At 44.5% G+C, this 18,052-nt stretch overlaps 1 protein-coding gene and 1 long non-coding RNA gene across 6 annotated transcripts in view; one reads left to right on the forward strand and one right to left on the reverse strand.

Moving 5' to 3' along the window:
- The window catches only part of RIPOR2 (RHO family interacting cell polarization regulator 2), a 59,989-nt gene that overhangs the window by 18,402 nt on the left and 23,535 nt on the right, over positions 1–18,052 (reverse strand). For all 4 annotated transcript variants that reach the window (XM_038173984.2, XM_013102964.5, XM_038173983.2 and 1 more), the window contains exons 2-11: positions 14,543–14,669; positions 13,336–13,491; positions 12,615–12,693; positions 12,370–12,393; positions 11,494–11,547; positions 8,619–8,768; positions 7,651–7,714; positions 3,578–3,621; positions 2,596–2,721; positions 577–725 (exon numbers count right to left, since the gene is read on the reverse strand). In XM_038173984.2, coding sequence (XP_038029912.2) covers positions 577–725; positions 2,596–2,721; positions 3,578–3,621; positions 7,651–7,714; positions 8,619–8,768; positions 11,494–11,547; positions 12,370–12,393; positions 12,615–12,693; positions 13,336–13,491; positions 14,543–14,669 — 973 coding nt within the window. The remainder of the gene's footprint in view (positions 1–576; positions 726–2,595; positions 2,722–3,577; positions 3,622–7,650; positions 7,715–8,618; positions 8,769–11,493; positions 11,548–12,369; positions 12,394–12,614; positions 12,694–13,335; positions 13,492–14,542; positions 14,670–18,052) is intronic.
- Positions 640–12,618, forward strand: LOC110353367 (uncharacterized). Of its 2 annotated transcripts, none has more exons than XR_002403765.4 (3): positions 640–787; positions 6,941–7,078; positions 7,793–12,618. It is a non-coding gene; the product is annotated as an uncharacterized lncRNA (long non-coding RNA). The 2 variants fall into 2 exon arrangements; XR_003495567.3 differs by having other exon boundaries at positions 641–787; positions 9,914–12,618.

The following is an 18,052-nucleotide window of genomic DNA, read 5'->3' on the forward strand; positions in this document are numbered from 1 at the left end:
TAATTAGACAGCAGGCTCAGAAGTGTGGTTTTCATTTCTGATAAAAGCATTTTACTCTCAGAAATCATTTATGTAGCATTGTCTGATATAATTCTTCTCACATGCAAAGTATTCTTGGATCTGAGTTGTCAAGCATCATACACGATAATGAGAGAGGTGCTCTACTGTTAACAGAGCTGCTGCATTATAAAGGAAACCAGTTGCTGTTATTGCTGGCTTCGTGTTTATTGCATTACAAGAAACAGCATACATGACTGCAAAAGTTAAACGTTTCTTTAGGAGCAACAGTCACCTATTTTATTAAAAGACACTGAAAATGGGGTTTGAATCCTAACTGTTGGCTCACTCATGCCTCCCAATGCAGGTGGACAATGCCAAGAGATTTCCCACCAGGAAATCAGGCCATGTATGAAACCCACAAAAGCCAGCTTTTAAACCAGTTTCTTCTACAAGGATTGAAGAGACCACATAGACCTTCTCTGTTCAGTTGATTTATTTTTTTATTATTATTATTATTGCTATATTTTTTTTAAACAGCTACTTCACCCAGAGACTACCCAACCTATTTTTACTTACTACCAGGTGATTTCAAGGTTCAGCTTTATTGTGCCAAGGTCGTTAATATCTACTGCAACCACCTGAGGTCGAGCTGCAAACAGGTCTTTTGTTTCACAGGTAACACTTCCCACAAGGATGTGAGTAGCAAGTCCCTTCACTTCTGTGACCTGTAGGAGAGAAGAACAGGATATTTAGGACTATACAAGGTGTTGTAACCCTTAATTACAAGGTAATGTTTTTATTTTTCCTGGTCAGGACCCCTTGCTAAAAGGTTTCTGAGATATGGATGTTTGTTGCCTCTTTGGGGAAAATAGATTTTTTTTGTTGTTGTTTGGTTGTTTTTTAATAAGTGTATAGCTGCATATAATTATGCTTACAAAATGCAGGTATATTTTATTTATTTATTTTGAGTGTCAGAAGAGAACAACAACAACGGGTCAGACCAAGCGTTATCCAGCTTTGTATTTGGTATTTTACAGTGAGTATAAGCAGAACGTAAGGAAAGACCAATAACAGGCATGGTGTACTTGGTGTTTTTCCATCTAATACTCTTCCAGTATAGACAACTTTCTTGTCAGGGTATCCGCTGAGCTAACTTACCTACCTAGTAACTCCCAAAGGGAGATCTTGTCTATTTGTGGCCTGTAACTCTGAACCTGTGCAATTGTTTACATCTACAATGGTCTTTGTTGATGATTTACACAAATTTGTTAGTTGGGAACTACTTCCATGTATACTTTTATGGTAAGAGTAGAGCACAGTACTATTCAAACTTGCATGTTTTCTGCCTGAAAATTCAGAGGGATGATTATATGTGCAGCTCATCTACAAACAAATCTTTGGCTACTTACTTGAAAGTCAGTTCCTGAACCTTCATCGTGAAAGCATTTGTAGAGAGCCCATAAAGGAGTGAGAATTTACATGTTAACCTTAACAGTACTGGGGCTCTCATTTATAGCTCTTGTGCTACAGGGAAGTGTTCTTACTAAGCCTTCCACCTTAAATCTGTATCGTTAAATTTAGGAGAGTGACTCACCACGTGCTACAGCTTGACTTGCTATGCAAATCTGCTGTCTGGCACATCCAGGATTATTTTGTCGGTGTTTTGAAACTGCTTGTGTTTTTTTCACAATGCTTTTGCAGTACCTAAGTTGGACATCTCCCTTGATTTTCAAGACACTCCTTAAGCTTCAGCTGCCTAAGCAGAAACTCCTGGACTAATTTTGATAACAGTTCTTATACAGGAATTAGGGAATGAGCATCTTTGGATCGGAGGTATATTGGTAGGAAAGCAGATGAGCACATGAATTTTTCAACCAGAAGAGAACTTTGGGGAGGTCTGGGGCAGTAAGGGAATGGAGCAGTGGTGGAAAAACTCATGTCTGGGAGGAAAGGTCACTACTGGGTTGTTCCTTCCCTATGGGACAAGGCATGGAGTCTGATACACTAAGAAATTTTGGGAACTGCTGTGGAAAAAGCTGCAAAAATATCAGGGGCACAGTTTGTGTAGTGCTCCTGTTTGTGCAGGGTGCTGGGGTTGGACCTCAGGAATATTCTACCTCATGCCCAAATGTCCCCTACGTGTGTTTGAAGTAGAGACATCTATTTCTTCAGATTAACAGATGCTGTTCTCTTACCTGAGTAGCACTAACAAATTTATCATCAGTGGATTTTCTTGTTTTGTTTTTGTTGTTGTTTTGCTGAATACTGTTAGCAATCTGGTTTCTAATTTTCCCTTGCTTTGGTGCAAATAACTAAGAGTTGCTGGAAAGTGATGTGAGGCAAGGGTTGTGTTAGTAAAGCCACCAGTCTAGGGAGGCAACCTCTCCCACATGGCTCCCAGACTGATTAGTCTCGTAGCACCTTAGATCAGGCAGTCCTATACCATTTCATTCTAGTAGATGTGTTGGAAATACTAATGATGATGCATTTGCAAAAAAATTTAATGATCTGCTTCTGTATTTTTGCTAATGTTGCATGTAAAGGCAGCCTCTTGGCTTCTGCCTTGCTTGCAGGAAAAGGAGTGAACATGCATACCTTAATGGAGATCAGCCCAACAATGAGAGGGAGGAAAACCATTTCTTCTCCATCCCAGCTCTGCTTGCCATTCACCTCTATTTTGCCTTTCAGTTTCCATCGCTGGCGACCGTAACGCATAAAAATCTGAGAAAGAAAAGTCCTCTCATTATCTTGAGAAATCTACTCTCTTGCTGCACAAGTATCAGAAAGAGAATTGGGGAAAGGGGCTGAGATAGGTTGGAAGAGTTAGTGCTGTAGGTGCTGCCCTTCTGCTTCCCAACAAGCCAGGAGGAAAAGGCCCATGCATGCACGTGACAGGGGAAAAATGAATTGATGATCAAGACAGCTGTGAAATGCAGGTTGAGGGAACCTGTAAGCAAGCTGCTGCAAGTTCCTTGCAGGTGCAGCTCTTGATGTTTTCAACTGGAGCACTGCAGTGACCTGAGATATTGACACAGCTTCACAGCGTGTAGCACTGGGGTCTCGAGAAATGGTGTTTCTGTGTCTTTCTGCTGCTCTGCTTGATGATTGAGTAAAGCCTCAGCATCCAGTAAAGGATGCTTGCAAGGACTTCTTCAATTTGATCTGCATGCATGGGATGGGGTATATACTTTTTTTTTTTTTTTTCCCCTGGAAGTATTAGAAATGTTCACCAAGAACAAGATGGTGAGAAGCATGCCCTAATTCTGGGAGAAATAGGGCTTTTTTCTTGTTTATTTAAAAAAAAAAAAAAAAAAAAAAAAAAAACAGGCTTGTAGTTCATGGAGTAGCTAACACCCAGTGCTCCAAATATAATTTTCAGGTCTTGTGACCGATGTCCTAATATAGGCAGACAGAGAGAGATCTGTAATGTTTTTCAGAGAGTTTACAGGAGAGCTAACAGCTGTTCCTTGGCGTGTAGATGTCCCTAAGTTTTATTCACCATGGAGTACAAAGTGACAGAAATTTGCCTCTCATTTAATTATTTTTGCTATCAAACCAGAAACCAAGGGTGACATACCTCATACTGATCCCCGGGGCAGAGCCGAGCGAAGCCAGCCAGTCCTGGGAAGGAAAGAGGGAGCAGCGGTCAGAGTGGGTGGGCAGCCCCCCCAGGATACCCCCATCCCTCCCGGTGCCAGGCAGCTGCCGTGCTGCGACAGGAGAGGGCAGCAGCCCGCACCCTGCAGGGATGTGTGGGTTTTCTTTCCTCTATTTTATACCAAAAAAATAATAATAATAAAAAAAAATAATTGCATTGTGGTTTCATGCATATCAAAGGTTCGCACTTCCCAGCATTTTTTTTTCCTCCAGGCATAATTCTTTTTTTTCTATAATAATTATATATATAAAAAAGAAGAAACAAGCTTCCTGACGTCATCTGGCTTCAGAAACCGAGCTTAACGCCCTGACTATCGTGAGGCGTAGGCGAGCTGCTGATTATCATGTGGTGCTTGCTGCTTAGCCCAAATCAGACCGAGCTATACATTATAACACAGGCTCCTTGGTGGAACTTCTTAACAGAAACACAGTGAGAGGGGCTCCTTCTGCTTGGTGCATCCGTAACAGGCTCATTCCCACACTACCTGAGTGTCTTTCAGCAGTAACTACACCAAGAGCCGTGGCTGACATCTGTAACACAAGATCTCTCCTGCCTTTCCCCAGAAGGGTGAGGTAGTGCAGCAAAGCACTTGTGGCATACGTTTGGGAATTTTTCGGAAAAGGATGTCACGATGCTATTTCTATACTGGCACTGTGAGTACAAAATGGAAAGTTTCCTAGGGCTTGTGGCTCTCTGTAAATCCCAGGGAAGTGACAGCCCCCATCCTGGCCTTGCGATCTGCTCTTCTGCGGGAAGCAACGGGCTGTTCTCCAGTCACCTCATCCTCTCCCTCCACAGAGGGAATCCCTCCATCCTCACAGATCTCCTCATTTGGTAGCTATTGCACTTGTTTTGCTATTAAAAAATAAATAATTACTTCATTTTCTGTAGCTGCTCAGTCTTACTGCAGCTGCAGATATTTTTGTAATCTTGTATCAGGGTGCCTGCAGTGCTGCAACACCCAGAGAAACCAATCTGCAAACATTCACAAAGTCATGGCACAGATGAGAATTACATTTTCTGGGGCCTTTGGACTGCATTTATCCTAAAATACCATGGCTGAATATACATGTGTGTGTGTTAAAATAAACACAAGGTGAACCCTAGTGTTGGCTTTATTTACTGGGCTACAGCTGGGCCGTACACAGTCATGGCCAGTCCGTGTGATCTGCTGATCCTTCTCTTTCATTTCTTTGACCAAAAAACAGTTTTCTTCACTCATCTCATTGCTTAGCAGAACAGAGAGGCCTTTGCTCAGGGCTCATATTACCCATTCCTTTCTAATTTATTTACTGTTTATAAATAATTTAAACTTACTAGCGCTCTGCTGCTGCTCCTCTCTCCCTAGGCATGCTTTTATAAGGGAATTTGATCTCTGCTGGGACACATCACTGGGAGCATCTGAGGAAAACAAAAGGCCCTTTCTCTGCTCGGTGGATGGGGAGGGGGGGACGCAGCTTGGGGCTCCGTGTACGGGGTGTGTGGAGCCAAGGCCTGCGTGTGGTGACCAGCCCTGCTAGGCACCGTTTTGGGCAGGGGAGCGCAGATAGTGGGGTGGGAGCTGGGTCTAGAAATGGGCTCTCGAGGCTGTTGGTGCTGCTCAAGGCTCTCCAGCCTGATGTGGGCACAGTGGATATGTACTGTCACAGGAAACATGCTTTTGGTGACTCTTGGGGACCCAATGGTTCTGTTGTACCACTTCAAGCAGCGTGGCTTTGTAAAGGCAGCATCCTAGGCTTGCAGTGCAGGTGGGATGAGAAGTTGCTCCCAAGAGGTCAGTATAATTAATTAGGGGGCTGAGCCATTAGGTGGCTGTGGTGAAGTGTCAGGGCGCATCCTTTGTGTGCAGGGCTGCCTGAAGGCTCTTGCAGCATGCACAGCTCTGCTTGGGTGCAGGAGGTGGGGCAGGTGGGCTCTGGTGCTTGCTCTGGGATGGGTGTTGCAGAGCCCCTGGGATGTTGGACGAGTGTATTACTCTGAAACGGCTGAATTTTTCACCTTCTGCTACCCTGGAGCTTCAAAGAGGCGTAGGGACACTTCCCTGCACATCAGAACAAGGCGTACAGTGACTTCTATGGCCCCATACTGGGTTTTCCTATTTAATTTCAACACCTGACTAATCCTGAGCAGCAATCTAAGCCTGCTGGCAAGATTATTATCTCCATTTTGCAAAATGATTAGACTTCTTAAAATTATATATAACACAAAAGCAGCGTGGGCCCCTTACTTCCTGACAGTGCTGTGTGGGTTGGCTTGCTTTCAGCGTGTGCAATGGAGGACACAAAATAAAAATAACTGTCACTGGAGTGGCTGGGAACAGATAAGCTTGGGGGAGAGGAACACTTTGATTTTAACATTAGATCCTAACACTAGATGGATGTGCCACAGTGCAATGAAAAGGGGAAGCCTGCTACGTGATCTCTAGGCTTCTGTGCTAGAGCTGCTCTGAGCTGTGCCAACAGCAAAGGCTGGATTGTCCTACTAGATTCCTGTTCCTAGGCGAAATTATCTAGGCAGAAACCATAGGTGTCCTAATTAGAGAATACCTAATGATATGGCATTTCTCTCTGCTATTTTCTAATTTGGGCCCCTTCACATTATGAGAACTGTGTTTAGAAGTAGTTGTTGCCTGTGGTTTGTTCACTGCTTCTGCACCTGAGCACAACACCCTGGCTTCTCTGCAGCCCGTGGGCTTTGCTGGAGGACTTGGTCATGGAAGAGAGAAAAAGGTCCAGACCTTTTCAGCCCAGTCACTTGTGGTGCCCCAATGTCTTCTGCAACAAGTCCTGCTCCCATGAACTTTATGTTGCGCTGCATTCACAGCACATAAGGGACACGACCTGGTGCAGTTCCCTTCCTGCACTGCATGGCCTTGGGTCTACTTCACTGCACTGCTGTGGGATTCTGTATACAAATATTTGGCTCCATCTCTGTGTGTTCGACTGGTAACTTTGCATTTGTGCATCTTTGCCTTTCCAGTAACTGACTGGGGGCTTTAAAATGCCAGGTTTGGTGCTAGGGGACCTACAAAAGCTGCTGCACTTGTTTTCTCTATGATGGGAGCATGGAGTGACTAATTTTAACTTGATCTAAGCTAGATCACATCTCATGCACTGCAACAGTTGGACACAACTAACTCCCATGTGTGACAGGGCAGGCAGAGGCAAAACCCTGTGTAAGATTTGTGAGCCCTAAAAAGTCTATCTCCAGTATTTCAGATGGAGAATTACAAGTGCATGAATGTTTAGATCCTGATTTATTTATTTATTTTTATTTTTACAGGACTATTTTCATGCCAGTGATTATAGAGGGAAATGGAATCCAAAAAAGATCCCCCCCATGATCACTTCTTTAGGACATTTAATGTTACAGGAATAACAGCACTAGTGATGCCTAGTGATTCAAAGCAATGGGCTTCAGGTAAAACTGATTCCACATTATTAAAACCCATAAAGACAAGGAGTAAACCATGCTACCACAGAGTTACCTAGGTCTTTCAGTGGTAAACTACCCTTGGGTCTGCTTTTTTCCATTTGCTTAAAGAGGTAGTAGTGAAAGTTGGCAAAAGTAAAGGAAGTGGAAACAGACACTGTCAAATTAAGAAAGTGTTTTGAACTTCAGCTCTGTGGTATTCACATAATTTCCTACCCATCTTCTTAAACGGTTGTGGAGATAGAGGCACAAGGTGCAGCAGCCTTCAAAACTGAATCACTTTGGCTGTTGGGAAGGGTGTTTAGGGAGCCTAATTAGCACATCTCCCTTGAAAACAAAAATCATCATCTCGAAACTCTCCGTAAGCTTTGATGTTCCCAGCTCTGGGAACCTTTCCAGTGGGCAGAGGTGCAAGTCTGGGTTTGAAGGCTCAGCAATTGGTGCGGTGAGGGAAAAGCACACCTATTATAAGTCCATATAAAACTAGTGCATCTCAGTGCCCTCTGTAACGTACACAGACTTCTGCTGTTCAAAGAAAGGAAATGTGAAAAGGCAATTACCTTTCATCTTGATGCAAAACTCCCCCAGTAGGTTTTCCAGCTCTGCTTCTATGGTACACATGTTCTGTGTTGAAAGACAGAATAGTGAGGTCAAATAAACCCTCTTTTTTTGTTGTTTTGTTTTTTTTTTTCCTTTTTTAAGGTCTATTTGGAAATAAAAGTTTCTGTTACGCAGATGAAGGGTGTTTTGCAATTAAACCAATATGCCAGAGCTGTTTAGCTGAATCTGGCCCTAAAAACAGCAGCTGAGCTATGCCTGCTTGCACCGAAGCTGAATGTAACCCCGCGCACTTCTGTTGCTCTCTAATCCCTGTGTTGGCAACACCCGGTTGTGGCCCTTGCAGTGTAACCTGGTCACTGTCCCAGTCCTTTCCAGCCAGGATGTGTGCCAGCAGCAGCTCCGCGCCAAAGTGGCTCCTAGCATGTCATTAATCTCTCAAGAAACGTGAACTACGTTAAGGAAAAAAAGACTGTGGGAGGTGGGTATTGGACCCCTTCCAGCTCTTCCTTCAGATCGAGGAAGGATGCCACAGTTTGTGTGCTGCGATTAGATCCTTCTTAATTTACTGCCTGTTTAATAAAATGGGTGGTGATCAGAGCAAGTAATACTGGATGGGATGCAGCAGGTATCTGCTTGTTCCAGCCAACCTGCCACCCTGGCATCTGCAGGGTAGGAGGGAGCATATATAGCTGCAACGTATGTAGCTTAGGGGCAGATTTACTGCTTAACGTGTAGTGGTTCCTGGGTATAAACCTGGCCTTTTGGATCATAATTATTATTTCAAGGAGCTCTTTGGGCTCATGTCATCCATCTTTATATCAGGCATTCACCTGAGGATAAATTAAGAAAGAATAATCCTGCTTCACCAATTTTGCTGTTAACCCCTTTATCTCATTGAAGCCAGTGGCAAAGTTTCTGTGGCCTCCAACAGTGCAAGAGCAAAACAGTTGAACTAATGAAGATGTACCTCTGTGTACTCCTTGTAACTCCTGTTGATTTCAGTTAAACTCTCTCGAGCTGCTTTGCTGGCAGGAGACATTGCAAAGGCTTGCTTCATTTTGCTTGCACCATCACAGAGACGTCTTTGGATACAATAGGCTTCATAAAGCTCATCCACCTGGAGAGAAAAACAAAGATGTATTTGGAAAAAAAAAAAAAAGCAAAACAAAAAAATCAACATCTGAGAACTCAACAAAATAAAGGCAGCAAACTGAAGTAGTGTGTGATGCAAGGAAACGAAGCCAAACAAGTGGTAAACCATTAGATCCAGGGCAGGCAAATGAATCTGTGATACTCTTACAGTTGACACCATGAGATAAAAATAACTTCTGCTGCAAAAATCTCATTACAGCAACAGTAGATGCTGTCAGCAATTCACCTGCTTGCCCTGTGCATGCCTTTTAGCTATTGCTGCTGCCTTCTTCCCCCCAGTCTGGGACACGTGCAATTGCTGCCTTATGGCAGGAATGCAGCAAGCTTCTGAAATGTATTGGTGTGGAAGAGCTCTTTCAGAGGCACGTGCAACGTCCAGACTGCTAAATGGGAGCAGACACATTAAAAGGCACGTTTATCAGGGCCAGCAATGCCTTCAGGATTGCTAACACCAGCCGTGGGTTGAGACTAATCCTCCAGAACTAGGAGATGTAGCCAGAATCAGGAAAAGCTTAGGAACAGCTGATGTCAAATTAAGAAAATATTTTGAGCTTCAGCCTCACAGCCACTCACATAACTTTTTAGTGATCTCCTTCAGTCCTTGGCATGATGTAGACTCCAAACATTTAGTAAGCAGCTCTGGAGGTTCTGCAAAACTTGGTTACATGCAATTTATAGTCTCATCCGGATCTAGCTTCAGAGTGTGATGGATTTATGTGTCTCATGCTTTGGTTTTCCTTTTTCCTCTAATCCCTGCGCTGAAGGTACATGTTTACTCCATCCAAACTGTTCAGTGAGAGTCTACGATGGGATAACTTCATCTATATGAAGTTAAGCTGCTAGATACAGGAGACATAGGCTTTCTAATCTGACTTTATCAGGGTGAGGAGGGAGAAAAGAATAGAGAAAGATACATCTTCTAGCAACCCTTCTAAGATAGGATGGTATCTGTTTTTTACTTAGAATAACTGTTTCCCTTCATTCTCTCTGACACCAAGTGACTGCCCCATGCACCCTGGTCCTCACTAGTGGATTTTCACAGCAGAATTTCTCTCAGTGAAAACCTTCCAGTGCCTTGGCTTCCTGTCTATAACTGTTTTTCTGCATTAGGAATAATCCCGATATGACCATCCAGGTGTGCTGTGATTCCCACTTTTCCGAGCCTGCTTAACCTCCAACAGAAAGTGTCACCTCCTATTTGGAGCAGGACTGCTCTTCCTGACAGCTTCAAAGCATGACATTGATTTTTACAAGGTGAACTTGGACTCCTGATGGCTGAAGCGCCTACTGAGGGATCTCCAGCTGACATGGGAGCTGCTTTGCAGGTGAAGCAGTGCATCAAAGAGTAACAGAAGCTTTGGCAGCATTTTGCCATTTCAAAGTTACAGGGAAAAGCTTCTTGGAGCCATATCCACCACTATTTCCCTTGCAAGTCCACACCATTCCCCATGCTAAAGACAGCTCCTGTAAATAGTCGTCCCTTGGTATTTACTCCTGCTGTTAGTGTGGAGCATTGACCCAGTGCTGGCGTCCTGTGTGGTGGGGACAGACTTATCCACTCTGACAGACGAGCTCTCTGCTCCTCACATCTCATTTTTGGGACAGCGGGTGCCCTCGTTCAGCATGGCACAGCTTCCTGCCAAAAGAGCCCTCCTCTGGGGCTTGCTCGAAAACATCAGTGTGCCACCACCTGAGCAAGACTGTGAATTTTAAGGCCATGCACCTCTGCTCTTCCTGCCTCTGTTGCTGTGGGTTACAGAAAGTGAACTAATGTGCTCGGCTGACCAGCGTTACCTCTCGCGTTTGGTGCTTTTCGTTCCTATTATAAGCACAGAAACCATTAGCTCTGAGCAGCTGGAGTGGGAAGGACGTGAATGGAAATGTTCTTCAAGCAGTAATTTTGCCATTCATGTTGCCAGCAAGAGAGAAGGTGGTTTGGGGAACAAATTTTCAGCCTATTGCCTGGTGACTTTTTCAGCTCTGAGAGTAAGAGAACATGAAATTAAAAGGTTTGGATGGGCTGTCATAATTGGAGCACTTCAAGCTGCATGAACGCTTTTCAAACAACTCTCAAAAGACATTTCATCCGTCAGAAATAATTCATTCTTTTGTCAGGCTCAGGAAAGTAACTAATAGCTAGCAGATATGTTTATAACCGAGAGAATACATGCTGTGGATTTTGTCCAGCTCGAAAATGTATTGGTATAAATCATGAGTACCTCTACTGGGTATGATAGACTCGTTCTCATCGATGTAATCAAGCAGATGTGGGCCCACCAAGCCACGCAGAAGCAGCATTAGCAGTGAAAACTGGGAATAACTCCAGTCTAGCCATGGTGCACGGTGGGAACAACTGCTGAACTAGATTGTTTTCAGCTGTAACGCCATTTCTACCTATAGTTTGAAAATAAGCATGCTGTGAGAGAGACTATCCCCAGCAGCTGTCTTATCCCATGTTCTCTGTATGGCTGAAAACACATGGGAGCATCACGGGGCATGGAGAACAGCTGGACATCAGAAGCTGCAAACCCTTTCTTTGTCTCTGACCCCCAAGTGACTACAGCAAAAATACTGAATGTGGGAGAGGCTTTGTCAGCACTGGAGTGGAGGGGCACCTTTTTGGCCAAGGGTTTGCTTTCCTCATAATGTAAGAGCTGGTGCAGAAGACAGATGCTAAGGATGCTTGTTACCTTGCTGATGTGGAACTCCAGCCTCCTCATGTATCGCTCCACTGCTTTGATTTGCTGGAGGAAACAGAGAAGCAGAGGGTGAGGCACAACTGAATGCAGCAGCAGAACATCTCTACTAGCTTTGGTCATGTCTTTGGATCCCCAGGAGCCTGAGAAACTCCTTAAAACGTGCAGGGTTTCATTGCCCACAAATCCAGAATCGACTACAACACCTTACTATGATTAATCTGCTGATGAAAAAAATGATCTCATTGGCATCTATATAAAAAAAAAAAACAAACTTTATTAAACAAACAAACAAAAGCTTTCTGTTGGGTCTGCATAGGTTTTCCTTGATGAAAATTTCCTAGTTTGTTGTTGTTGTTAAGGAATGTGAGACTTTTTGGCTTGGAAAACTATTTTTTTCAGTACTTTGAAAACCTGTATTAAAACTGATGAGGTTTTGCATTTCAAAATGCATTCTTTTCCTGAATAAGCTGTTTTTGAAAACAAAAACAAGCTTGGTATTTTGACTGAAAAAAGATAGATTGCTCAGGAAACTTTTTTTTGAAATCTTTTCTTTTGTTTTACTCAGAATTTCCCAGGGGGAAGAATATTTTCAATTTTTCAACTTGTTATTCCCCAGTATTGCAGGAGCAGGGATGGGAGAGGACTGTGCAGGCCAGATCCGTCCTAAGGGGCAGCTACCAGCAAGCCCACCTCCAATGAGTACTCCTGTGGAGCATTTCTCCTGCTCTTTGTGAATGCCCAGATTGTGAAGCTTCGATGGTGTTGGCCTGACTGAGAGATTTGGCTGAGAGAGTTCTCCCATGCCAGCTCCATACATCATACAGCTATTAACCCTTCTTGCAAGAAGTGTCCAAGAGAGTAACATACCTTATCTAAATCATACAGGACTCCCTGCAACAGAGAAGAAGAAATTGTGATTTATTTTGCAGCATAAGAGCAACAGAGAAACATGAGAAAGCAATATTTATAAGTGAATAGAAATAGAAAATCAAGATCTGGAAGGGACAAACAGCACACATGCAAATTCCCGACTTCCCGCTCCCAGCCTGTGACTGCTCCAGTACCTCTGGAAGATTGTAGTGCATCTACCCAATAAAAAGCGTGACACGTACCAGGCGTGAGTTTCTTCTCATGTCTTTTAACTGAGCAGTCAACTTGTCCAGCTCTGTCTGGTGAACTTCCAGATACTCGCTGTAAACACAAACCAGAGAAGGGAGGCGTGAGCTCTGCGGCACGTAGCAGAGACGATTGCTGAGAGTCGTAAAAGGAAATCTCTGCAACAAATGGCTTTTCTCCCTGGGTGCGCATTCAGACAAAAATGCATTTGCATTGATCTGTCCTAAAACCAGCTTCCCTGCTGCCTTTCAGAGAAAAAGTAGGAGCCGGTTATTTAGATGTGTATAAGAGCTCGGTGTTTTCCTGTCACTGAATGACCACTTCCAAGTAAGCTGTCTGCTGCTTAGTTTACAGGCTGGTGCCTTCCAATCTCTGCTCTCCTATCTGGCTGGTAAAAGCCCCATTATCATCTGAGACGTTATCTTAAGGGTGATACAAGCCTCTGATATGACACAAGGAAATTTGGAGAAAAAAAAAATCCAGTTGAAATCCCAGCCCTGCTGGGAAAATCCAGTTGATCTTTCCCATCAAACTTAGTGGAATTGGGATTCTTTCCAATTTCTCCTACAAATAATTCCAATCAAAAGTATTACAATGAAGACTGCAACAGGTGCATTCTTCTAGTCTATGATTAAGGATCTCTGCTCCTGTGAGATGTCATTCTAGGCTCTAAAATGTCACAGAGCTTCAGTCGGCAAGCACAATAAGGGCTCTTACTCCAGGCCATTCTTCAGGGCTCTGTAGACTTCCTCCATCCTTTTGGGCTGTGGCTCCTTGGGGGTGGTGCTGTTCTTGTGGCCCAAATTATGCATTTTCTTCACCTTCGCTTGGGGCTTCTTGAGCGCAGAGGAATTTTCAATAAAAGAGTTACACCTGCAAAGCGAACATTAAAGAGGGGAAATCCCTGTAAATCATAACGATCTCAAAGAAGCATAGCTTAAAGAAATCTTCCTGATATTATCTCTGCTAGCAGAAGCGATTCTGCTTATGTGCCTGCCAGTTAAAGGGCTGTGTTTGTTTACAGGTTGAGAGGTCTGAGCAGCCTGGGACTTGCTGTCAGCTTTTGATGTGCCAGTTGCCTTTCTGAGATATGGATGCCGGCTTAAGTCCCAGGCTCAGCAGCCCTTTCTCTGTCTCATCCCATGCCTGCCCTGCCTCACGTCACCATAAAGAGGCTAAATACAAAGGGGAGCCCAGATAATATCAGGCATAAAGCCTGAGGGCTCCTAAGGAAGACTGGGGGGTGGTTAAACGTGTGCCTGGAGGGCAGCATCACGCTGCTGGTGTTGAGCACGGACTGCAAATAGAGGAGAGTTGTGCTGCATGTAGGTGCCTCCTTGGACTCTTTTCTCTAGATCAGCATCCAACAACCATCACTGACCTGAGCTGGCAGTGTGGAGGTGCACGAGTGGAAGCTAATTATAAAGTAGCCTCTGGGGTTTCTTTCTGGCTTGGGAAATGCCTGGCTCAAAGCCTGAAGTCCTGTCTAGCCAAAAGGCGATGCACGGGAGGGTTCTGCCCCCCCTCCCAGCAGGATGCTGAGGCAGCCCCCCGAAGGAAGGGGACTCGCTTTGAATTCACAGGGAAAAATGACTTTTAGGTAGCGGCAGTCTGAAGCTGGGGGCGGTGGGAAGCGTAGCATGCTTCTGTGCACTTTACGTGTGAAAAGATCGCTGTATAAATTAGGGAATTAAAGTTGTTCTCTGAAATGTTCTCACAACTCTAAGGCATGTGAGGAAGCCCTGCGTTAAGGGTGGAGGGGAAGTATTTGGTAGTTAAGACTCAGGGTAACAGCTTGATTATACACACAATATAGAGAGATATTTTAGCCTAGGAAACTTTTTTGCACCTTTTCCACCTTCCAAACCCCAGCACCTCTTTAGCACCTGATGCAGAAGCTTCCTGTCAAGAGCACAGTACTTGCCTGGAGCGTCTCTCTTGAAGCCCGCTGAAGCCAGCAAAGGACTGGCTCCTGATAATCCCATTAGGACCTCCTGGAGAGAATGAATGTGATCCTATTGACATGATTTCTGGGAGCCGGGAGGATATTCCTGAAAAACAACAGAAGGAACATCAGGGTAAAAAGGTGGGCAAGAAGCACGCGGTAAGGCAAGGACTCCCCAGCATCCCGGGGGTGACCCAGCCCCATCAGGGGCTGTGAGACAGGGCACAAACATGACTCCCTGCTCCAGCCTACAGAGATCCATCACTCTCTTTTCAGAATAAACCACAAGAGTGCCTGCAAGGATGTTGAATTTTCTTGGAAAACAGCAGAGATGGTGAGGGTTTTACATGTTCTGTTTCACACATTGAAGGGGGCCTTGGCAACACGAGAGGAAGGTCTTGGTATGTGTGTGTGCTCATTTCCAGTGCCCAGCTCAGCATTTGCACTCAGCCTCAGTTAAGGAATCAGCAAACTAAGGAGGAGACAGTGGTTCTCCATCCTGCTGGACCCACCACCTCCATCCCTCACAGGGTGCTAATGCTGTCATGCTGCAATATGCATGGAGAAATTAGGCCAGCTTGAAAATGACCAAAAAAAAAAAAAAAAGATTTTTTTCCCCATCTATTTTAAAAGGCAGCCCTGGCATGTCCTGTACCCCCTGTTCATTTCACCTCCAACAGCTGTGGATGAGGTTGAGGCTGAGACAGGACTGCATAGCAGGGCAAGAGCTGCCTGTAGGTAGCAGAGCTGATGCTTTGTGAAACTGCAGCCTGCGGGGCTGAGCGGGTGCATTTAAAGCAGCCTCACATTTAAAGCAGTCCCCACAGATGAAGAACAATCCAGAGCTGAGTGCCCCGAAAGGAGCCACTTGTGAGGACCACAGATCTGCAGCATGAGCCTTCACAACCAGATTTATTTATTGAAGATAAGGAGCAGAGCTACATGGTGCCTCCACGGCAAACACTCACTGGAAAAGCAAATATGTGGGGAAATGTTGTGTGCAGTCCAGTTGTGTTTAATTTGTAATGCTAGGCTGGACAAATACTCTCTGAGGTGGCGTTAGGCATCGTGGTAAGCTACTTCTCTCTGGAGAGGACTGCATTGCCCAAGAAGAGCTGCTTTGTCAGGAATATTTCTGTAAGAGCTCTGCCAAAAATATTTCTTCCAGCTCCAGAATTGTCAGCGCCATTAGCAATGCGAAGTTCTCCCTGTTACACAACCCAAACGGCATCAACCTCCCAGCTTCGGGAGTGAGAACTGGATCGGTTCCCGTGTGACTGGGCAACCCTCACAGATACGAGCTTGGCTTTGTGATATGTGTATTTAAGTTGAATATTCTGGTCTGCTGTGACCAGTAGGTAGCTGTGATCTGCCCGGGTAGTCCTGGAAAGCTCTCCTTGTCCCCAGTCAGCCTGGGGAAGAACAGCCGCCAAGATCTCTCTCATGCTGGCTGCGCCAACCAAAACCTCCTTGAATGATCCCCAGGCACGTTTGGGGGATTAACGCGGGCAAGAGGCTATTCCAGTAAGCAGCCTGGATGTGGCCAGACCCCATTTTGGGAGACCTTTACAGCTGAAGGCCATTCCAACCTGGCTGGCCCCGCTCCTGGAGCACAGAGGCAGGCGTGACAGGTTTACCCCACTGTCACTCATGGGAGATTCAGCCCCACGATCATCAGCTGTTCCTCGGGAAATAAGGGCAGCAAGAGCAAACCTGAAACCAGGTGCTAGTCCTGACCACACTGGCTATAAAAACACAGGTACTTTGGATTCAAAACTCATATAAAAATGCTAGCATCTTCCGCACAGTGAATATCTTCTGTGCTAACATGAATGAAGGGCAAAGGTCTGAACAAAACCTTTGAGCGTTTGTATGCACACTGGTAGCATTAGGTTTTCTTTTGCTTTGGGGAAGCTTAAAAACATAATAATCTCAAAAAAGGAATTTACTGATTTATTTATTTTACTTATTTTGCCGAAGTGCTCAGGAGGCTTTGCAACACTTTAGTAGTGAAGCCTTTCCACACAGTACCAAAAGGAAGTGTGGATGAAGTGCAATTGAAATGCAAACTGGAGACCTGCCTGGAGCTACTTGTGCTTTGTTTTTGCATAAAATGTTCAGAAGTCAGAGCCCAGATTGGCTTATGCTCTCTCTCTATAAATATATGTTATGTATAATCTTGGCGATTAATGTATGTTGAATTTCTGTACAGCAGAAAGCTGTGATAAAAGGAAGTAACGGAGTCAGAAATGATGAAATCTCACAGTTGGGTTCAATTACTTTTCAGTTCATCAGGTTAGAGGTTGCCTCCACTGTACAAACACAATCTGTTCTTAAGATTTAAACTTACATTGCCGACATCTCAGACATTTCCAGCTGACCTCATGCTGCTGCACTGACCCTCTTTAGCAGCAGCAGCAGCAGCAGCCTTTTAGCCCAGATTCGCATGGGCACCGTGTCCGTGGATTATTTATGATACTGACATCTAGCAAATATGCTTTGGATGATGAGTATTTGTCACATTGTTGGAAAACGCTTTGTTGAGGGGGATTTATTTTCCTGCCTGTTAAACCATTCATAGGCCTCTGTGCTAGCAGCAATAGATCAACTAAACAAACCTACCTCTGAATTTAGTACTAGGGCTGTTTGCTGATTATATGCATATATGTAGTCACTAGGGTAATTTCAGTAAGGCTCATCACACAAGGACTGACTCAGATCTGCTGCTGAACTGACCGGTGTCCCTACAGATGCACACCCCAAAGGGGATTTGGGGGATGCTCCAACAAAGTGACTATCTCAGTCCATCTTCAGTAGTTATCTGATATAATGCTACCATCTTCTAGATACAACATGCATTTTTCTCTCAATACTAAAGCATGCTGTACATTTCAAATGGTATTAAAAGCTTTTGAGATCTGAGACTTCTGCCTCATCAGTGAACCCAACAGGTACACTTACATTTTAAAATCTATGCAGTTGAAGAACAACTGATGTTTCATTTCTTAAAAACCACCACTCTGCTTACTAGCGAATATAAACATGCGCTGTGTATAAGCACAATTAGTGTAATTAGTATTGCCCCTGCTAAGTGTGTGGCAGCTGAATGATTAGCCCATCAGCAGTGTCAAGGGATAAGGTGAAATTGTATCAGTATTTTTCACTGCCTGACTCACTGACAGTGTGCAGCAGGGAATGGCAGATAATTGATGATGTCTCTGTCCCCAGGGAAATAAAAGCCCCATCTCTCCTTTCAGTCGGAACAGCTGAGCCTGAGCTAATGAGAGGAGAAGGGACCGCAGAGCCCATCACTTCCACAGGACTGCCCCTTTTAGTCACCCTCTGAATGGACTTGCACCTCCTGTAATGCCAAAATATCTGATAAACAGTGTGAACTTCCAGCTAAGAGAGGTGAAATTCAGTGAGAATTACATTTGCTAAATCTAGACTGACTTTTTTGTGGACCCTTTTTGCTCGTTTCTTTCCCCA

The sequence above is a fragment of the Anas platyrhynchos genome, chromosome 2, assembly GCF_047663525.1.
Source record: "Anas platyrhynchos isolate ZD024472 breed Pekin duck chromosome 2, IASCAAS_PekinDuck_T2T, whole genome shotgun sequence".
Taxonomy (NCBI): Eukaryota; Metazoa; Chordata; class Aves; order Anseriformes; family Anatidae; genus Anas; species Anas platyrhynchos.